General features: G+C 38.6%; 1 protein-coding gene across 2 annotated transcripts in view; it reads left to right on the top strand.

Annotated features, from left to right (window-relative positions):
* The window catches only part of RSBN1L (round spermatid basic protein 1 like), a 45,107-nt gene that overhangs the window by 2,585 nt on the left and 19,382 nt on the right, over positions 1–23,140 (top strand). Inside the window, exons 2-4 of one of the 2 annotated variants that reach the window (XM_086886654.1) lie at positions 9,280–9,393; positions 18,759–19,019; positions 19,338–19,402. In XM_086886654.1, coding sequence (XP_086742780.1) covers positions 9,280–9,393; positions 18,759–19,019; positions 19,338–19,402 — 440 coding nt within the window. Of the gene's footprint in view, positions 1–9,279; positions 9,394–18,758; positions 19,403–23,140 lie in introns of both variants that reach the window. The other variant, XM_023918976.2, reaches the window with a different exon arrangement.

The raw sequence follows: 23,140 nt of genomic DNA, 5'->3' as shown, positions 1-23,140 counted from the left end.
GTTTAGAGGAAGTAGTTTCTAAAGCTAAAACTTTGTGGCATAATTTCCTATATAAAATAATTATTTTAATTAATCTGTATATTTCTGCAGAGAAGGCTGTGAGAAAGTAAAGGATGCACTGAGTCTTCTTCTGAGAGCTGTCGGCCTTTCAAAAGTGATTCAGTATTTGACTGTAGATTAAAGAACAGGTTTGTGCTGTTAATCCTGTGAATAATTTACTTTGCAGGGAGGAAAGGGAAAAATGCTGTTATGATGCAGGGAAAAAAGAATGGCTGGGGGGCAGGCACATAGAATCCGAAGTACAGAGGAAAGCTAAGACTGACATTAAGGTGGGTGGGTGGAATAGTCAGGACCTGTGCATAGGGAGTGCTGAAGCTACAGAGTGGAAAAAGATACTGGAGGGACTGTGGTTGCAGCATATAATGAGTGAATGTGGAATGAATTTGAAATACTGTCAGGAAAGGAAAATAGCAGGCAAAGCCAGTATGGGGGTGATCCTTGTCTTGTTCTGGGGCAAAAGATTATACTTAGATGCTGTAGAAAAGGCCAGGAAGGTTAGAGAGAGGTAGGATAGAAGGAGAGTGAAAATTTTTGGGCAGCCTACAGATATGACATGGGTAAATTTAGATGATTTGGTGTAATTATGAAAAGCTGACAAGCTTGCACATACAGAATATATGAGGGCCAGGGAGGTAGGGATAAGATATTTTCCTTCAGGTGTCATGAGGTGAGTTAGTAGAAGCTGTCATCAGTCCATTCTAAAAATCAACCTCTTTCAGGTAAGTGCAGCTCTTTCTTGTTCCCTGAGTCTGCAGTTAGATAACCTTTTTGCTTTTGGTGCAAAAGTAGAAAAAGAGCAGCAGTGTGGAATTGATGGTACTGACTGTTTTTCTCTGCTAGCATTTGGAACAGATGCACATGCCAGTGTTGCACCTGCCAGAAGGAGAGTTGTTTCAGGGGGCAGACTAGAGGTATAAAGGCAGAAACACAAAGAAAGCAGGTGGAATGGGTGAGAGTTCCTTGGTTGTTTTGAGGCTTTGGAAATGGAAGGAGTCCATCCTCCTATTAGCAGCCAAAGTGGAGATACATTGCAGGTGAGTACATGGGACAGAGTGGAATTCCCAGTTGTTCCAGTACCTGTGAATGAGGAGGAGTCGTGTTTCTGGTTGGTGAGCTGTGTGCTCTGCAGCACAGAGCTCTTAGGGTGTGAGGAGAAAAAGCTTTATCTTTGTGAGACTGAGGGCCTGCACAGATTTCAGTACTAGAGAAAATAAGGAGTAAAGCTAGGGGAATCAGGAGAATGGCAAAATTTGTCTCATGAGATTGTTAGGATTGTGGTATAGAAAAAATAATACAGGGAATCAGGGTGTGCAGTGATGTGGAGTAAATGAATGTGAGATCTGGCCTTGAGAGTAGTAGCAATTGCTAACAATATTGCTAACAATTTTAGTTTAATTACTAAAATTAATTTTATTTTAAATTTTAGTTTAATTATTGTAGTGGTGATAGGGGTATTGACACTGAGGAGGAAAGTGTGAGATTTTTCACCTTGCTTTCAGAAAAGCTGATGATAGGAGCTGACGTGTCCTTCACTTGCAGTAGTGATTGAGGTAAGGGAGCACAGTTCTGAGGCACCGTTATTTCCTAAGTCATAGGAAGATGTTAAGCTTGGTAGCCAAGATGGATGATGCGTTTAAAGCTTTTCAAAAATGTTTGTATTTTCAAGTCTTTCTTTAAAGACTTCTCTGGTCTTTTAATTAATTGCCAAGGGCTTTTAAGTTGCAGAGTCATAACCAGGCCTTACAGCTTGTGATTCCATTAAATGAATGGAGTTCAGTGACCCCTTCAGAGATGATCTACCATGCAGAGAACCTGAAAAAGCCTTTTGCTGGATGCATGATTTATTCTGCAGATAACGAGGTTTAGGCTGTTTAAAATAAGCTTGAATTTCACTTGCCATGTACATTCTGATAGTGGAACTAGTTGTGCAATGTTTTTGTTTTCAAAACACGGTGTCAGTCTGACAGAAGTGATTGCTGTACATGCTATGACTCTGCTGATTCAGTTAGTCATTTAACTGATAGTCTGCTCTAGCAGTTCATAGTTGAGCTTTGCACTGTTATGAAAACAATTTCAGCTCAGCCACTCCCCACTTCATTAAACAATGCCTGTCCAAGTCTTTAGTTTTAGTCCCTATATTTGCTGTGAGGTGTAATGCAGTTGCATGAGCCACCTTTTCTACTTTTCTTGCCATTTCTGTGTACAATTTCTCTTTCCCTTCCCCCCCCCCTTTTTTTTTTTTTCAGTGATCCATTTGCTGATAAGATTGCCTCAGTGTGCAGGCAGTTGCAAAATGAGGTTGACATCTTTGACTTGTAGATGGGGATTCCCCATATGAGCAGGAAAGCTGAATATGGTGCTGTAGCTCTTGTTTTTAATATTACTCTATTTTTTTTAGCTCCTTTTACCCCTCCTCCCCCCATCTTTCTCCTGCTGTCTTTGAAAGATAAAATTAGATTTCAGATGAGCATTTGATTCAGCTGTTACCTTGTGTTGTGTGACTCTTCTGGGATTTTAGCTTTCGAGAAGTTACACTTTCCAGTGTTAATAATTTTGGTGTGCATCCATTGGAATGCTCATTTCATAGTCTCTGTTATCAAAGTCAGATGAAGAAGGTTTTGGATCTTCTTTTTCCCTTCTTTAGAACTGGGGCCCTGCATCTTGCTTGTTAGGTTGTCTTATTTTTCCTTCTGCTAAACATACCCTCCTTCTGTTAACTTCTATTTCCCTTTTTTTCTTTTTCCTTGTACTACGTGGCTTGACTCACTTCCTCCTCCTCTGTTGAATTTTTTAAATATAGCAGTCATTTTCATGCTTATGAGGCTTCTTGACCACTCTCATCTGAATTCTTCAATGTATTTCTGTTTAGATACCCTACTATAAGCAGCAATGTCTAGGAAGTATTTTGGGTTTTAAGTATGGTATTCAGGAGGAAGAAGGGGCTTCTTAAATTTCTGATGTTTGAGATTTACGTGCAGTTCGGTTTTCAGAGCTGGTAGTGACATTAATGTAAGTATGCACTATTGGGATAAATTTGGAGCACTGCAGCTTTTTGTTCAGGGACCCTGGCCCCTTTGTGATAAGATAACCTGGTGCTTGCTAGGCAGAACGCAGTCTTTTTAAGCTGGAGAACCGTGCCCTTCCTGTACCCCAGAATCCAGCTCTGTGTTTAATTTCTGCAGCAGAAACTTTTTCTGAATTTAGAATACCAAATAGTTTTTCCTAGTTGATACAAGATCAGGAGGCTGAAACATTTGATCTGAAACCTCGTGAAGAGGCCTTGTTTGCAGCTGTCACATTCTGTGTTACTGATTTCTGATGCAACTCCCCAGTGCTTGAGCTTAAACTTGGCTCTTTCAGTTCTGCATGTAGAAGGTCTCCTTGGAAGTACGAAGCTTAAAAGAACTGGGAGCTGTAAAGATCATATTTCAGTTTTTTGGAAGTGTTTTTAATTCTGAAGGGATCTGTCTTCCTTTTCATTCATTGAAGAGTTTGGGGAAATGTTCTTGCCTGATAAGGGGATTTTTTTAGTCATATCTTGGATTTTAAACTTAAATTACTGAAAGGGTTGGCAGCCATATATTCCTGGTTGCTGGGATGTGAAGTCTATCCCTTTTTTGATGATTTTTTTGTATCTTGGAAATACTGTATTGGTTTTTCCATGTTCATTAAGTTGGGAAACGTGCTCTGCAGTCCATGTTAGTGCAGGTGTTAAAGCTGTTAACATGGTGATGTTAAATGTAGTTCATGTACCTTCATAACCAGTTAAACATGGCTTCTTGAGGTTTTATTTTTACGGGTGTTTGTTCAAAGTGAGGAGATTGCTGATGGAAGGGATGGTAACTGATGTTCTTGTATGCCCCTCCTTATTCCCCCTTTCTTTCCGTTACACTGCTGGTGTTATCCATATTGATGGTGTCCCTTAGCAGTAGTCTGTAAATATTTTGCCTCATGTGCAGTGACAGCCCTTAAATCAAACAGAGGAGAGAGAGAAGCAGAATACTTTGAACATAATCTATGACTGACTACCAATGTGAGTTACCATCTGGAAAATGATGCAAAGCAGCTGCGGCTTTTGGCATCTGACAGCATTGTACAGCTCTCTTCTTTCACTGCTGAAATGGACTTGCTTATTTGAGCTCCTGCATGGGCTTCAAGGTGCAAATTTCCCGAGTGACAGCACAGCCACCATGCTGCATATGGTCCATCCACTAAAGAGCACTTCCCACTCATTCTCTATGCTCTTATTTTACCATTTTGTCTGTAGAAAGTTTGCAGTAGAGGCAAAGATCTGGTTAGATTTCTGAAATCAGGATGGTGTGATCTGTGAATTTGTGTTCCTGTATGTACTGCTTAGGAAATCGTAGCAGTCATTATGAGAAGGTATCTCCTGAATTGGGAAACTAAGAACTTTTACTGTAGCCTTTAGCTGTAAATAGCTATTTAATGTATAAATACAGTGTGTATCCATTTCTTTTATTTATGTACTTAACCTAACATCCAGAAAAAGTAGCTTTGGAATTTGAGGAGGAAGTATGCATATTATTCTTAATTAGTTCAGTTCATTGTGTAGAATTGTTGTAAAGTGAAAGTATTTTTCAGATTCCCTTTAGAAAGGTGAGATGGCACACACCATAATAAAATTCTTCCTGTCTGTATGTAGCACTTTTATTTTAATGTACTGCCGTTGCAGCATTTCTTTCATGTGTGGGTGTATTGTTTCTGTAACAATGTATGCAAAGCGAAGAATATGGACTTTATGGTGACACTCTTTACTGTGAACTTGAATGAGAGATGTAGAAATCTCTTTAATTCTTTGGGTGTTGTATTTCCTCTAAACAGGGATACTTATTCCTACAAACCTCTGTATTTTAAAAAGTATACACTGGTTTATTTAGTGGAGTTGGATTGGATTTGCATGGCAAGGTTTTGGTAGTAGGGGAGGAGATACAGTGATGGTGAGAAGCTGCTAGTGATGGTGATAGCATCTCTGGGATTATGTATTTTAAGAGGGGGAAAAAGTTACTGCACAGGACCAATTGCAGCTGGAGAGATGAGTGAGAATATCTGAGAGAAACAGCCCAGCAGGCACCCAGGTCAGTGCAGAAGGAGGGGCAGGAGGTGCCAGAGCAGATTCCCCTGCAGCCCCTGGAGAGGCAGCTGTGCCCCTTCTGCCCAGGGAGGCCCATGGGGGAACAGAGATCCACCTGTAACCCCTGGAGGACTCTACCCTGGAGCAGGTGGGTGTCCAAGGGACGCTGTGACCTTGTGGGAAGCCTTTGCTGGAGCAGGCTCCTGGCAGTACCCATGGAAAGAGGAGCCCATGGTGGAGCAGGTTTGCTGGCAGGAACTGTGACCCCATGGGACTCCACGTGGAGCAGGCTGTGCCTGAGGGGCTGCACCACGTGGAAAAAGACCCAGCAGTTTGTGAAGAGCTGCAGTCCATTGGCAGGACTCAAAACTGGAGAAATTTGTGGAGTACAGTCTCCTGTGGGAGGAACCTCACTCTGGAGCAGGGGAAGAGTGAGAGGAATCACCCCCTCTTGAGGAGGGAGGAGCGACAGGGGTGATGAAATGACAACAGTCCCCATCCCCCCGTGTCATTCAGGGGAAGGAAATAGAGAAAACTGGGAGTGAAGTTAAGCCCGGGAAGAAGGGAGGGGCAGGGGGAAGATGTTTTTAATATTTGGTTTTTATTTCTTATTACCCTACTCTACTTTTGATTGGTAACAAATCAGTTTTTTTCCCGAGTTGAGTCTGTTTTGCCCATGACAGTAACTGATGCTGCATATGATCTCTCTTTTTCCTTACCTCAACCCATGAGCATTTTGTTGTATTTTCTCTCCCCCTCCAGTTGAGGAGGGTGGTCCTGGAGTGGCTTTGGTGGGCACCTAATGTCCAGCCATGGTCAACTTGCTACAAGAGTTAGGAGTAACTTTATAGTAATAGAGACTTTTTTTTTGCCCTCAGTCAGTAGAGCTTGAAAATTAAGGACTGAACCTAGCTCTTACTGAGCTTCCATAGCCGATTCCTGCTGTACTTGGATTTATATATTTTTTTTAACTCAAGTAGGGAGTATTTGCAAACTCTGTTTAATCTATGAGTGGTTATTTCCTGAGCAGTGTATTTCTTTGTCAAAATCATATAAAGTAAAAGCATGTGTTTGATAGGTGGGGCATATGAAAAGATAGATTTCTTTCTTTTTTTGCCCTAGGATACAAATTATTTCAAACAGTTGGCTTTTAGTTTTAGTATCTTTGGAGGTATGTAAAGGCCAAGGAAGGCTGTGTAGTTGGGCTGTTTTTTCCATGGAGGCTCATTTCATTCTCAGCAGCTCAAGAAGCTTTTTTAATTTCTCTTTTTTATTTGTTAGGAGTAGTCTTGGTGGAAGCTAACTACAGAATATTCTGTGGACATGCAAAACTCATAATGAACATCTTTCTGCCTTTTACTACTTTGTGATCTTGTTGCCCCACAAATGAAATGGAGACCAGTAGTAGCTTCTACTGGTAAATTTCAAACAAGCTGTACAAGAACATTCTAGGTTTTCATAACTTCAACAGAAGAAGATTTTCTTGTTTTCCCTTACCAGTGTCACTCACTTGTTTATTCTATGATATGTAGGTTGTAAATTGCTTAATATTGGGGGTATTAATTTTAAAAGAGGGATTTTGTGAAGAATGTTCATGTTTCTGGATGTCCCTGATGATAATAATCTGCAGAACTTTGTCTGAGTTTTGTTTTTTAATTTTTCAAGCCAGACTAGAAAATACTTATTAATGCTCATAAACTCCAGGCATTTGAACTGAGGATTAAGTTGAAATGTTAATCCATATAATAATTCTCATTTTGACAGTTTTTTTTAATATACAAAGATTTTTTTAAAATTTCAGTAGTTATTTATGCTTTTTTTTTAAGTGAACTGTACAATACTGTGATTTCTAGAAGGGAAAGTTTACTCCGGACTTCCCTCAGTTACATTTACATTGTACTTGCAGCTATTTGCTTGTGCTGTTGCTGGGGGATGTTACAGAAATCATTCCTTGCTTCTTTTGTTGGGAAGGTTTCACCATTGACTCTTAATTGCTTTGTAGATGTGAAAATAAACTAGAGGCTCTTGAAAAGGTTCTCTGTCTTTATATGTTCTTCTGACAAAACTGGAAGATTCATTGGCCTGTAATGCTTTTCATGAGCTGGCTGTAAGGGATTCTTTGAGTCTTTTGTCCTCTTTCTGCAAGACTCAAGATTTGTGTATGCTCTTCAATCTTGCTTTGATTTGCAAGTGATAGCAGAAGTCAAGTGTGCCTCTTTTAACCATACAAAAATGTTGAGATGAAATCTGGGTCTTCCCATGTTAATTGTAATTCTGGCTGAGTTGATCATTCAGCAAAGATTTTAAATCAAGCCTGGTGTTACTGCCTACTAGCTGAGTGTCTGCTCTCAGAGTGTTACATTAACTCCTGTTGTACAGTTTACCCAATTTCATACTCAAGTTGCAAGGGATTTGAAAATTAGAGATTCCTTTTTGGGGAGAAACAGGTTGGAGAGGAAGATTTATGTCTGTTTAACCTATTCCTAGAAAGGTTTGTGTTGCTTAGGAAAGCTTGTTTGGTTTCCATGGTCTGCCATACACATAAATCTGCTTTGTCATCCATCCCTTCCCACAGAGGTGTTAGGAGGAGGCTGTTCTTGGATGACTATTTCAGTCACTAAGAACTAAGACATCCTGTAAGTGCAGCTACCTGATTATATTTGTGCCAGTATAGTTTCTGTTCTCTCCCCACTGCTTATGATCTGTGGAGAGGCAACAGACATAGATCAACTGCCATCTATTTTGGTTTTTATTTGACTTATTTTCTTAAGACTCTCACTAAAATACATTCTTTGCTTCACCCTAAGAATTGTGAGGGTTTAAGTTCTGTATTCTTATTAGAATACTCCTCAGAGGAAAGATATGAATGTTGTGGAATCACTGTTAGCGCATTAATTTATGTGGATTACTGTCAGCTCTTTGCACCTTTATCAACATGGTTCCTGAGCAGTTTGGTTAGGGGTTACTCTACATTGCCTTCTGGAATTGAGGGTGTTCTTTGGATTGGTTCTGAAATATTTCTGATTTGTTAGTGGTGAGCATACTTGCTGCTTCTATTTTATGTGAATGCTTAAGGAAGAGTAATTGGATTTCTTTTCTTCCACTTGGGGTTTATAATGCAAGTACCATGAATAAAACATCAGGGCTGTCTCTCAGTTGTATTACTGAAGCATAACGTTATGTAGAAGCTCGAAATCAGATTTCCTCTTTCCCTGTGGAGGCTAAAAAGCCTGGTGAGCTCTTGGAGCAGGTACTGGCTTCAGGCCAGGAAATAAGGCGTGAAGTGGCTGCAGTGCATATAAGCCTAGTAAAATCTGACTTCTTTAGTCCTTGGCCTCATAAGTGAATCTCAACTTGGCTTGCAAGGATGACTGTTTGAAATTATGAATTCCTCTAGGTCTAGTATTTTGCATGCAGAAAGCATGCCTAAAGGCTCTGCTTTTCTATGTCAGGGATTTAAAAACCTGGAGTGACTTGACAAGAAAGTAAATGAATAATGAGACTGCTCAGGGAAGCTGTTGCAGATTGTAGGTAAGCAGGGGAAGCACCAGTGAATTAAATCTGCTGTGTGAATACAGCACATCCCATGTTTTTATTAATTATATCTGACTGCTATTAATGCATTAGACTGTGAATGTAATACAAAAGATTTTTCAGTTGACGGATAAAGCCATGTTTCCCAGGTATATGCAAAAGCCTTTAAGTTCAGAGTATGTATAGTTAGGAGGTTTTCAGTATAAATGTGTACCAAGAAAATGCAAACTGTACTCTTTTTTTTTACCCCAATTCTTATGTAATGCATGTAATTCCTTTTCAACAAATGAGTTGACTGCAGTTGCAAAGTAAGAGCAAAAGGTATAGGCATACACAAAAATTACTATACAGTTAACTTTCTGGGTTGTTGCATGCAGCCACAACATAACAAACAAAACTTTTCTGAGTTAAAGAAGCTTATGTTGGATTATGCAACAGATAAATATTAGCTTTTCATATTGTAAGTACTGGGATTTCCCTGTAACTCCTCCTCTATATCCTCTTAATAAAACTTGCATAAGAGTAATAGGAAATATGTAGGTGACAATTAGTTTTCTGTTCTTGCTTAATTGTGAAATATATTTGCATTTCAGGCCAAATCAAAGACAAAGTTAAAGAAAGGGAAAAGAAGCAAAAAGAGAAGAAGAAACACAAAATAATGAATGAAATCAAGAAAGAAAATGGAGAGATCAAATTACTGCAGAAAGGTAGGTTCAAAACATGTAGTGATTTTTCATTCTAGTGCTAGAAGTATTTGTGATTGGATACTGTGTTTTAATACTGTGTTTTTTGTTTGACTTAGGCCATTTTTCCTGGTTAGTTGGTACAGCAATTGCAAATTAAAACATGTTGTAGATGTTAATTTTTTTTAAATTAAAGATAAAACTATCATTACAGTGTTGCATATACAATAGTAGTAACAGGAAAGACCAGTACTTCAAGGAAAAATATTAGTGATGCTTCAGTAACTGCTGACAAAAGATGTAGGTTATCGTTTTATATATTGTGGCGAAGAAAGATGAATGCATGTTACATTTTATGTCTAACATTAATTGTACAAGACTGAATAATTAAGGTGTTATAATTCAGGAGCTTTTTCAGATACTAAGCAGTTGTATGCAACAGGCAGTCTTAATTTTGGCTAATTTCTTTAACTTTGTTTTCTGTAATGAAAGATAGTTAAGGTTACATTCTCATGTGGCTTGTACATCCACTGAATCTTAGAACTGTACAGTAGTTGGGGTTGGAAGGGCTCTAGTCCAACTGCTCCAGGTATGATCAACTAGAGCAGGTTGTCCAGGATTATCAGACTCTTTGTCTCTAAGAGTGGAGGAAACAGTCTCTCTAGACAGCTACATTCAGATTATATATACAGATTTTTTTATAATGGTGATGGTAAGAGACTGGAACAGGTTGCCCAGAGAGGTGACAAATATCCCAACCCTGGCAGTGTTCAAGGTCAGGTCAAAGATTGGGCTCTGATCCCCCAGATGTAATTGTGAAGCTGTTCCCACTTACTGCAGTGTGTTAGGCTAGATGGTTTTCAAAGGTCCATTCCAACACAAACTGTGTCTGTTGTGTGCCTATGAAGAAAGACAGCTGGGTCTGCGGAGGCTCAAGGGGAATCTCATCAGTGTGTGTAAAAACTGGATAAAGGAAATGAAGAAGGTCGTCAACCTATGCTTCATGGGTTTATTCCTTCCAGGTGCTGGGTTTTGCCCACCCCTCTGTTAACTTTGTGAGTCCCCAAGTTGGCCCATTTCTACAGCCTCTTGAGATCCCTCTCACTGGTGATGTAACTCTGGTGCATCAACTCCTCCTTCCAGTTTTGGATCAGCTGAGGGTGTGCTCTGTCCCATGATGCTATTAATGGAGAGGCTGAACAATACTGACACAAGATAATTAAGGTCTGGATCACTCCAGCAGTGACTGTTTCCAGCTGGAATTTGTGTGTGAGCTGTTGCTCACAAACCTTCGAGCACAGCAGTTAAGCCAATATTTGAACCACCTTACTCCTCACTTAGGTCATGCTGTGTCAGATTTTCTGTGAGGGTGTTGCTCATTTGAGTAGACCAAATGCTTTTTTAATCTGTTCTTTTCAGACTCTGCTTTTGAAATTAGGAACAAATTCTTGATATATTTTTGTTACCGTGAATAATGTAGGATTTAATTTACATATCAGAAACTGAAACCCTCAAATGAAGTCTTGAGCTCATATGAATATCATATCAGAATGCTCATATGAGGTCAAAGGCATGGAGCCGTGTAATTACTACATCACATATTATATTCTCCTCACAAGTAACTGTATTAACAACAGTTACAGCTTAAAGCCTGTGTTGATCAGATCTCAAAGTATTGCCTTGAAGTTGAGGATTGTGTACGCTGGTGACTTCCTCTGAAAAGGGCAGGTGTGACTAGTCTTTGCTGAGCGTGGAAGGAAGTCAGTGGTTGAGACACTGGGCAACACTGAACTGCCATAATAGTGGGTTCTATAGGCTTTGAGTAGCAGCCTTTTTTTACACTGGGTCCTGTTTCTGTTGCCATTCAGCAGATGAAGTGCAATCTGCTGACAGCAAGTTGTCTCACACTGATCTAATAGATTATAGCTAACGGGGCTGTTGAGTCTGAAATTGTGCTTTATTTTCAGGTTAATGTAAAAGTGCAAATGCCCAGGGACTGTTGGCACACCTCTGCTGAGAAGCAGGATAGCCTATTTTCACAGCAAACAGTGCTACAAATGCATTAGATGCTTTACCCCTGTTTTATTTGACTTTTTATCACTCAAGTATATTTTAGGTTTTCTTTAAGGTGTTGGCTCTTAAGTGTTTTGTAGAGGCTGTGTTTGGTTTGCCAGTATCCTGCAAAATTGACTCCTGTTTCAGGGAAAGGAGGGAGTAAGGAGAGCAGACAGATCATCTCCACAGGGTTTGTATCCTATTCAGAATGGCAGCTTGGTGTCTTCTGTGTGCCTCCAAAATCTGACTGGATGTGCTTGCATGTGCTGTGAAGTTTGTATAACATTTCCTGAGCTGTCCTGCTGATCTGTCTACATCCTGGGCAAGAGAGAGCAGAGGCTTTATGATGCAGCTTCTTGTATATGTCAGTGGTCAGTGTCTTTGTGACCTTTTCAAATACTCTTAAAGAGTGTTTTCTTCCTGTGTGTAACAAAAATTAAGCTTCAAGCTGCATTGTTTTGAACTCAGCGTTTACTGTGTGGGCTTTGGAACAAAGTTTTGGAATGAGTTTGCTTTCCATTTCTTTGGGTTTTTGCTTTTGTGGTTGTTTCTTCTATTAGTGTGTCTGTGTGTGTTTAGAAACCAGCAGTACAGTGCCTAAAGAAAGCTTATTTACTTCTTCCATTAGATCTATATTTTGCTGTAAAATACTGCTCTGACCATCTGTTTGTGACTGACTTTGGTTGAGGGGGTGGAGGTAACAGCCTACGTGACTTTTGACAGCTAAACTGTCTGTCCAAGGTCAAAGGTAATGAGTTACAGAAGAGGTCAGTAGTGAGTGACTGATGCCTTTTGAGGGAGAGCTGGTGCATAAGCCTAATTTTGGTGCTCTAAGCTGAATGTGGAAGAGTTTATTTGTACTTGGAGGCTCTGTTTTGTGAGCTGTTCATCTGCCTAAACTTGGGCTGACATTCTGTTGAAAGCTGTGATAAAACTTGGCTGTGTTGGAGAAGGGCGATTCTTAAGAAAGGGTTTTTCTGCTGTGCTTGAGGCTGCTAAAGGAAATGAGACTCTTTCAGAGAGCCTGATGGCTTTTATTATGAACCTAGAATTAAAAGGATTTTTTGTCATCCTTTGCACTTAAAAGATGTATTCTCTATAGATAAGGTTGTAGAATTGCCTTTATGTCTCTGTCTGCAGTGTGGAAGGACGAGCTCAGTTATCAGACAAAAGTTGCTTGGCACATGCATGTTGTTAAAATTTCGGAAACTCTAAGTGATTTAAACTTATTTTTAAGAAAAAGTCTGCATTGTAAATAGCTACTGTCTAGAAACTGAGCATTTCATGCAAAATATTTGTACCAATGTGACAAAGTTACTAGTGGGCCTACAAAGAGGAGGATGATTAATAGTCTTATTTGTAAGCGGTCCAGTCGATTTTTTTATAATCTGGTGAAGTGTGAACTTAGTCTACTTTTTGAAAACAGATCAAAGAGGAAAGTTCCTGTAAACGTGGATGCTGAGGCACCTTCTATTCACCTCCTGTCCCTGTTATTTCTCATTCTTGGTGTCCTAGGGCAGTGAGTCACATTAAATAAAATGTTTTCAGTACAACTGAAAATTGTTAAACTTGTGTTTCTAAGCCACGTGGTGGAAAAAGCTCTTTGTTTATAGGTTCAGTACCTGTTGTGTCTAAATGGATCTCAGGACACTTAGAGACAAACGTGCCACGAACTTTAAAATGTGTGAAATTAGATTGCAAAACTCACATGTATATGTATGTACATACACACCTGTATTGTGTGTGCTGGTGAAGAATCTTTGAAACACCTTCTGGGCTGCCAGTGTGTGCCTCAGCACTAATAGGTTAATCCAGTTAATCTATCCAGCTTGCATCAAGTACTGCACTGCTGTTCCCAAATCTGACTTAAAAGAAAGTAGTTTGGCTATCTCAGCCTTGTGTTGGGATCTTTATTTAAACTTTTGGCTTGCTTATTTATATCTTCACCTAACTCTGTATGTCTGCTCTGGAGCAGCTTGATTACTGTCCTAGAGAGATGTGGAAAGCTGCTCTTCTTTTTTGGGGTCCATTAGTGAAGTGTCCAAGCACTGTTACTGGTTTTGGAAGAAGCAGCGCATTTTACTTTAAAGTACTTGGATATATGCAGCAGAGGAGTGACTGCATGAGTGTGTTTCTGCTCCTCTCTACAGCTAATGCAGAAGAAGAAAGTATTTACTGGGCATTGCTGATAGCAGTTCCAATATTCCAGCAAGCTAACTCCTTTTGCTCTGAAGTATTTGCAGCTTCTGAGCAGCTTTAAACATCTGCTTCAGAGTGGATCTTTGAAATGGATCAGAGCAGAAGCCTTAGGCTAGAAATGTGCTTCCTTCTCTGTCACATTCAAGCTTTACTGAGAAATACTATTTACTTCTAGAAAACAGCTTTTCATATAATGTTTGTATTCTTCAGGAGAATTGTCTGTACACTAAAATAATTGAACATAAATAGTCAAAAATTGGATATATGCAAATGTCAGCAGTATGGAGAGCAAGCACCGCCCACACTCATTGTAAGAGGATAGATGCAGGAAATCATAGTCTGATCTGTATTCAAGTTAAATAATCTAAAATTTTACCTTTAAAAGGTAAATTTTATAACTTTGTTAAAAGTTCAAAGTTTGAACTTTTGAACCTTTTCAGGTTACAGAAACTTCTATTAAGGTTTGCTAGGCAGTTGATCCTGCCTCACAAATGTACTGTTGGATGAGGTGGTAGGACGTTTTTTAACCTGTAAAAAATCAGCTCTGTTCAGTGCTGGGGTGGATGGAGAAGGTGTGAGGAACAGGGTAGCTCAGCAGACCAGGTGGTTTGCTGCCCCAAGGAAGGGTGGGTGCTGGTACCCTGGTGTCCTGCTCCCAGTGGTCTGTGTGCTTTAGTTCTTGTCTGCCAGTGCTGTAAACCAGCAGAGTGAAGAGTTTTCTGCTGGGCCATTAAATTACTGTGCAATTGATGAGCATCAGTCAGTAGCAGGAGTGGTGCAGGACCATGTGCTGGGAGCAGTGATGGAGGAGAGTGGGGGCTTGGATCATCTGGCAGTGAGCTCATACATTGTTCAGCTGTGTCATGTCCATTTGAAGGCTGAACTAATAATTAAGAATGTCAGATTTTTTTTCAGTCTTCCACTGTACAATTTGATTTTAAAATGTCTTTTCTGTGCAATGTGGTGTATGAAGTGTATATAAAAATAATTTTCTGTATGTATGTCATTTTCTGCTAGTGAGGAAATGGAGTTTTTGACAGGACTTTTGTATGGAGTAGCAAAAGCTCGTGTGAATTTTAAAAAGACTCAAAACAGATTACCAGTTTTTGAAGTCATTTTACCTAATTTATGCTTGAAGTGGTTTTAGAGAACTAAGTTTTACTCTTGTTGGTATGCAATTTTTTTCAAAGTCTTTAATTCTAGTAAAGTTTTTTAAAAAGCCCATTTGAAATTCTTTTTATCATCTGATTTTTTGTGTTCTAAGGCTTTTTTCCACTTCAGTGGCATCAGTAGCTCAGACCTTTGAAGACTGGATTCGTGTTTTGTTTTCCAAGGATAGGCACCATTTTTCTCTCAGCCGCAAGTAGCGGTCCAGGGGACCTCTGCTGCCTTTCATCATGGATCTTCTTGTGGGTTTTTTTGTTATATAGCCTTTTGTTCTTTCAGTGATTGTTACTTTTTTGGTTTCCAAGTGTTTCAGAATTAAAACGGATCTCAGTTCCATCCTTCTTATATACAGAGACACAAAAAATTCTGGGGAAGAGAGTTGCGCACAGAAGTAAGGAGCTGTGGGCAAATAATTATTTTGTTCCAAATTGTGTGCGTCATTTTTGCAGCTTGGTGTGATTTGAGAAAGTGTGCAATGATGAATTGTAATACTTGATATATATGTAAATGGCATAACCCTTTTATGTTGTGTTCAGAAGTAAAAGCAGTCTATATTGAAATCAATGTATTTAAAGCTGAGCGGAAATTTTCTTTTATGTAACTGAAAAATAATTAGTTTTTTCCTCTGGTTAAAAACTTTTATCTCTTCTGAAGGTTTCATTGAGATGATATGAAAACAGAGGAAATAATATATATTCTTGACTTCAAAAAAATTCAGTGTACTAACTCTTACTTACTCTTAGTGTAATTCCTTCTAAGGTTTTAAGTACTTCCATAGATGTCTACCAGATTAAATAAAAAGTACTTTTACAACTGGTTTTGAAGACAAGCCTTCTTGGATATGTGCACGTGACCTTTGCATAATTTCAGACTGATTGACGTTCCATCTATGTTGCTTCTGTCTTAAAGGCACCACTACTTCCAAGACCATGACTGTGCTCTTCTGAGTGCTGCTCACTGATGATTAGAAAAAAAACAACTATTTCAGTTGGAAGGGGCCTACAATGATCATCCAGTTCAACTACCTGACTGCTTCAGGCCTGGCCAAGACAACAACCATGTTGTTGAGGGCATTGTCCATACGCCTCTTAAACACTGACTGCCTCGTGGTATTGACCACCTCTCTAAGGAAGTCTGTTTTGTTGTTTAATAGTGGAATTTTTTTGTTTGTTTGATTAGTTGGTTTTTTTTTTAAAACGTTATTGTGTAGCTGCATCTTTGAAATATTTTAAGTGATGGATTAAAGAAACTTCACCACATATTACAGGAGCAGTTGAATGAAATTGATTGTTAGTAGAACTTCCCAGAAGATAAAATCAAAAGCAATGGGACAGATTGAAAGGGGAAATCAGATCATCTTCTTGTACTTTAGGAATGGAAGTCAATATTTTTTGTTGTTTAGCACAGATACAGATTCATATGAATCTATTGTATAAGTACTTTACATTTCAGTTAGTAATGATGGAATGTAGTTTAATAGCTGTATGTTCAGCAAGAACATACAGATGCTGATCTTCAGTTGTCTTAAGATTTTCTTTGGTGATTACAAACATGCTCAAGTCAGAGAGAGTAATTTGGCTCTTCCTACAGCAAATAGCAAATAGCTTTTTACTTTGAAGTTTGTTGCCATTTATGTTACTGTGCTTGAAGGCTAGTAAATATAAATTTCCATCCTTTCCCTGCCATGCATGTTGTCCCAGATCTGAGTGACTAGTTTCAACAAAAATCTGAGCTTCATTTAAAAATGAGTGAAGTGGGTTGGCAGGTAACTCCTGCTTCCCCCTGCATTTCCTTGCTCCAGCATTTGGTGCTATAATTCCATAATTTGTATATTCAAAGTAATATAATATCTGCAGAGTGCTTGACTTCTTTGTGATATCCATCAGTATATCAAAAAATATTCATATTTAGAGTGAAACAATTTTAAAATGCTATGTTAAAGCATTTTTAAGAGTTTGCAATACTTGTGTACTCGTGGATGCTTTCAGGTCATGTATTCCTGCAGTCAGGAGTAGGGTAAAAATGTGTGAGTCTGTATTTTGAGATTGGTCTTGAGATTGCAAAGCCTGCAGTATGTAACTTCTCACTGTCATAAACCATTTCTTTGTTTTTATTTCCTGCCGACTGGAGCCGATGCCATAATGACACCACTACAGTACCCCAGAGCATAGCAGTAGGTGATTTGTGTCAGGTGATGACATTGCACGCAAGGACACTGCCACCCTGAATAAACTGTTTTCAGCATTCCTCTGAGGTTGAGATACATAGTTGTTGAACATCTGTTGCTGCTCTTCCTGGTCTTCTCATGCCCACTAGACTTGGTGACAGAAAGAAGATATTAACAAAGAAGTGGTGAATATTGCATCTACCAGATGAAGCAGTCCTGTTGCAGTGGTTTGATGCTGGTTTTACATTAAATTTAGCCTAAGAAAGGACAGACTTCCATGAAGATACTCTGCCTTTTGGCAGTTTAACTTAGTTAAAGGTGAAATTGTGTTCAGAGAGTGTGTCATGTTAAATCTGGTTCTGAGTGAAGAGAGTCTTTGTAGTTATTAACTGTGTGGATTAGGTTAAGAAATCCTAGAATCCATTTCCTTGTTTGGGCCAAATAAGAATTGAGGTGACCTCAGGGCACTTCGCCTTTCCGTGAGAAAATAGAATCCAGGGAGATAATGAAATCTGCCTCCACTTCAGGAATCCAAAAGTATTTACCTGCTGTCACAAACCTCAGGAGACTCAGATCCAAGTGTCTTGATTGCTTGTTCTCCTTTCCGGTATCTGCATCTTCCATGTCCCAAACTCTTAGTCATCAACAAAAATTTGTGAGTCCATGTACCAACAGTTTGGTTTTTTTTTTCCCCCCTCTTTTTTTTTTTTTTTTTTTTTTTTCTTTTATACGGGGTCTTGTAAGTTACTTGGATGGAGGATGGCAAGCTGAAAATGGTCTACTGCAACACAATTAGTTGGCTAACTGGCTAACTTAACTCTTGCAGATTTCATATTACTTAGTCTTGCAATGAAATACACGATTTTTAAACTTCAAAGCTTCTGTGTTTTAACATGCTGATCTTGAATTGCTGGTGTGAATGTAATTTTGTGCTGAAACATACCCTCTAACTTTATTTTACTGTGTGCTAAATCATTTTGACTGTTAGCTCTTAGGGCAGTGAAGTGCTAGAAGTTTTTTTGGCTACCACTTCTATTACTTGCAAAAAAACCCAAACCCTCACTTGTTCAAAACAAGTGAGAACATCTACTTTGGGAGTCGCTTGAATTTGTTATTCCCAAATGAGTAATTTCTGCCTTTAGGGCATTTTGGACATTGAGGACAGTTTGTTTTCACTTCAGTTTGTATATTATATGCACTTGAAGCTAGTTCCTTTTTTGTGAGTGTTTTCTTTAATGTGTCTTTTGTTTTAATTTTATTTATGTTGTATGTATGGGATCAGTTTTTAGGTGTTTCCACATGTACTTCTTCAACAAAGTTTATCTAGTTGTGAAAGAATGACCATGTGAAGAAGCCCATCAGACAAGGCCAGTTCTGGCAGTGTCACCTCGTGGGCAGCTTGCTGCTGCAGGTTCATATCCATGGATGGTTTGTAAGCCTCTTGTTTGGCAGGGTTGGACAGTTGTCCTGTGATGTCTCTAGACTTTATGGGACAGTGACTGCTAATGACCAGCTAAAGGGGATGGAGGACTGTGACTCATCATGAAAGCAGCTTTGGGAAACTTGGGATATTGTGATGTCTTTCCTTTGTCGTCTCAGGTTATTTATCAGTTGCAATGTGACCATGGCAGGTGTCTGTTACCCTCCTCACTTTGGGTGACATACACACTGTGACCCTTGATTTTGGTCTCTGGTCTTTCTGTGCCATGGTGAGGGCTTTGGTCACTTTGAATCCCAATCTTTAAATGCATATTTTGTTTAGAAACATCCTTAAGGGATCTTTCTTTTAAACTCTCAACAGGTGGGAAGGAGAAACCAAAAACCAATGCAGAAGAGCTGCAGATTAAAAAAGTTAAGAAGAAAAAGAAAAAGAAACATAAAGAGAATGAAAAGAAGAAGCGTCCAAAAATGTACAGCAAATCCATTCAGACCATCTGCTCAGGATTGGTTTCTGATTTTGAGGATCAGGAAGCCAAAGGCATCTTAGATGATCATCTTAAGGATTTCAGTGGGAAAAGTATGGATCCCAAGAAGGACTGTGAGTCCAAGATACCAGAGAACAGTGAGTTTCCATTTGTCTCGTTAAAGGAGCCACGGGTTCAAAATAAACTCAAAAGGTTGGACACATTGGAGTTCAAACAGCTGATTCATATTGAGCACCAGCCTAACGGAGGTGCATCAGTTATCCATGCCTACAGTAATGAACTCTCCCACTTGTCTCCTGTGGAGATGGAGAGATTTGCAGAAGAGTTTGTGGGTCTGGTTTTTAGTGAAAATGAAAACTGTGCAGCTTACTATGTAATGGGTATTGTTCATGGGGCAGCTACTTATTTACCTGACTTTTTAGACTACTTTTCGTTTAATTTTCCCAATTCACCAGTGAAAATGGAGATTTTGGGAAAGAAAGATATAGAGACAACGACTATGTCAAATTTTCATGCTCAGGTAAGAGGTTATGCATTTTACCTTCTAAAGTCATATAATGGTTTCAAACAACTGTGAATGGGTTTTTTTAAAGTCGTTGCTTTAGCTTTGCTGTGTGGATGACACAAGAAGACTAGAAACAAGGGATTTCTTTAAGTCAGTTCTGTGTTTTTGAAGATGACAAGAGACATAAAATTGTTAACTGAGATGTCAAATTGGAGTTTTGGTGGGAGGGCAAGTGTTTGCATGCTTGTGTGTGTAGGTTTCTCTGAATTTGTTTCTGTAGCTGAATATTAACCATGAATTTTGGAGGGTTAAAATGGTTTAGCTGTGGCTTTCTGGGTGTTTATCTGTATGAACTTTGTCATATGACTGAAATGTTTTAATACATTGTTATACATAAAAACCTGCGTAGGGCACATGTAAATTAGCTGCATTTGTAGTTTGGGTTTTCCAAACCCATCCTTAAAGAAGAGCTTTGGGGGTTAATGTGGCTACTGATTTGATCCTTAGCCCTTTGCATTTCTCCTCACTTGGCTGTATTCTCTGGAAGGCTCTTAAGTTAAATAGTAGAATGACTGGCAGCTTTTGAATTTTTTATTTTAAATTTTTTGGAGAGAAATGACTATACTCTCTTAACAACAGCTGCTGATTAAACATCACTTCAGCTGTTTATAAACTTGCTGTAGAAAATATGTTTCTGTTGCACAGAAGTTATTTGTAGCACTGGTTTTCAGAAAAAAAAAATCTGTCCAATTTTCACCTCAATGATGAGGTTATTGGAAAAAGTCTCCACAGTGAGTATGAAACAATTTATACAGAAACTCAAGCCTGTTTTTAATTATATCAACTTTATCTCACAATTACCCTATTAACTCTCATATTTGTGAACTTAGATGTTGTACGGATCAGCTTTGAACTATTTTAGTCTTCACTTTTGAGACAATTAGAAAGAGTTCAAGTGTAAGTTACACTGTCATTTTTTTTCATGAAAAACATGCCTTTTTTTCCCTTTGATTGCATAAACATTTGCATAGAACACTTGGATGTATTGACACATTTCAAGTGTGTGTTATCCACAAGGATATGCAGAACTAAAATGTTGCTGCAAGAGAACATTTGCAGTGCTGGCTGACAAAATTTCTACTGCCATGGAGTATGAATCTTCTGTGAACTACAGTCAGTGTTTTTCTTGAGTATGTAAACTGAATCATTAATAATAAAAATCACAGAACAGCTCTCCAGAGCTGCTCTTTGGCCATTTTATATAAGAAAAGCTGGATCTGTCCTTCTAAGTATGTTCCTTGATTCCAGCTGATTATCTTGGGTGGCATTAATACAGGCGTAACTGTGTGCTAGTACCTGCCCTACAGAAATAGTTAAGAAAAGTGCAGTTTATTTTTGTGAATTACAATATAATTATTTTACTAAAAAGATAGATTAAATTGGTATTACAGTGGTAATATCAACATCTGTAGTTTGATGAATGAACCAGTCCTGTGTTCATTGGGGTTGAAATCATAATTCGCTGTTTTTGTGTAAATGAAGGAGGAACAGAGGGAGGCTGTGGTGGATGGAAGAAGCCAAACTGTATTATTACAGCATTCAACTGATCAGCTCCATGGTCTAAGCTATATTTTACTTGGCTGGAGGTTTAGTTTTGGTATCGTCTTTTCCTCTGTGTTTCCTCATTTTTTTCCCTTAGTTTTCATGACATTTTGTCACTTCTCTGGTTGTTTGACAGAAAATGCTTGGCTCCATATATTTTTTGCTAAGTAAGGCGTATATGGTGTATAAATAACATGTACAGGCAAACATCAGACTTTAATTGTCTTCTGTGCAGCATTCCTATTTCTGGAATATTTAAGTCAGTATCTTGGTTGCCTAGTTATTGATTAAATTTTTCCTTATGATTTTCTTACTAATGTTTTACTTTGTTTATTCTGTTGTTTTTTTTTTTTTTATGTGGTCTGCTACAGTTAAAATGTTTTGTTAGCTTTGTATTCTCCTTTTTGACTTGTTACATTTTGTGCAGATTGAGAACATTATCCTGTCTCACTTAGTTCTTTGTGAATCTTTTAAAGGGATTCTAGTATCTTGTTGCAATATAGTTTGATGAAACTGTAAATGTATTTAGCTTTCTGTTCCTGCATCGCCCAGGCTTCGTGCTGTGGTGTTCCTTGTCCTGAGCAGCCTGAGCAATGTCTAACAGTTGTTGTATAGCCTCAGTTGAGGAAGGATTTGTTTTCTGAGGTTTGAGTAGGAAGTTGATTCTGTCACGTCTATATGTATCTTGGACTTCATCAGCTTTAAGAAACTTGGATATTTGCTAATTTTAACTAAAACACTGAAATGAAGCTCGCTTTGGTGCAAGAGGTTCCTTGGTGGTTTCTCAGAGCTCATGTACCACATGTAATCAATCTGACAAATGTAAGTATTTTAGAAGATCAAAAAAAGTATTTTAGAAAGGAGAATGAAGGTTGAGCTAAGCTTGAAATGGAAAGCATTATACAGTGTTTCATCAATTTTGTTTTTCAAGTTGGTCTTTTATTACTAATCAGTCTTCCACCTCTTGTTTTGTGACAGATGTGGGTTTGGGATTTTTTCGTTTAAATAATGCATATTTCAAAGTCATCAAGTTCTCTGACAAGGGGCAGATTGCACAGTAAATTCTGTTGCTGAGGTCAAATTGGAGTCCTCCTAAGTTTACCTGGAAGGTCTGCATCTCTCATGTAGTTTACTTAGCTCTCATAATTGTAGAGTTGAGAACTAACTCCTTTGAGCTTGCTTCCCAATATATCTGTGTCAGATAGGAGTAATGTAATTGTACTTGTCAGATTTATGAGACTGTTTACAGCAAGTGCAGGAGAGAGGAATTTGGAACTGGTTCTTTCTAATGAGAATTAGCTTTTAAATTTTGCAGGGAGGGAACCGGAGAGTTTTTCATCATCCAGTTTGGGCCTATACCTGAGTACTCCATAAAATTTTTTTTTATTAGTGGAATAGCTCTTTCTGAACTGACTGCAAGGGTTAGTCAGACAGTTTCTGTAAGTGGGCAAAATGAAATTGGTCTAGATATCCTGGTAGCCAGTAAGTCAGTCCTTCAGGTGGTGAAAAACTGTCTTGTAGTCCCTGGGCTCTGTATTTGTGTAGGTGCTAACAGCTGCATCGGTTACTCGATAGCCATGAGTCTTGTTAGGTTCTTATGGGGATTTTAAAGAACATAAATAATCGGCTTTTGCCACTTACTTGAAGCTTACATCACTTCACTTAAGCTATTTAGTGCTGTTGAGACAAATGTTCATGTTTTGAACTTGTTATTTTTCCTTTGTGCTGGGTGAGTGTAAGTTTTTATTGCTGTGCTGAAACCCTAAAGCTCACAGTTGACATTTAAAAGGAACAATGCTTAGTGCATTGGTTTTATTGTATTGCATCAGAAGCAGCTTCTTAGTATAGATGAAGTAAAATGTTGCACAGTACCAAACAATTCCTCTGCTGCAAAACAAGATGGACTGTTTTAAAGCCATATTTGACAAGTCCTTGTCTGATGTGTTTGTGGGGGATCTCAAGATGATTCCACTCTTTCCAAAGAAATCTGCTTCAAAATAATTTTTTTTCGTTGTTTGACCTCTTACCCTTTTATTCTGATGTTTAGTGGACAAGGCAAACAATTCATCCTTTTCATTCAGTCTTCTCTATATTGGAAGACTGCTTAACAGCCCCCTTTTCCCCTCTCCCTAGATAATTTGACTATTTCAG

Source organism: Cyanistes caeruleus, chromosome 4 (assembly GCF_971803275.1).
Source record: "Cyanistes caeruleus chromosome 4, bCyaCae1.hap1.1, whole genome shotgun sequence".
NCBI classification, from domain to species: domain Eukaryota; kingdom Metazoa; phylum Chordata; class Aves; order Passeriformes; family Paridae; genus Cyanistes; species Cyanistes caeruleus.
The sequence above is the reverse complement of the archived record's forward strand: the minus strand, read 5'-3'. Positions and strand labels throughout refer to the sequence as shown.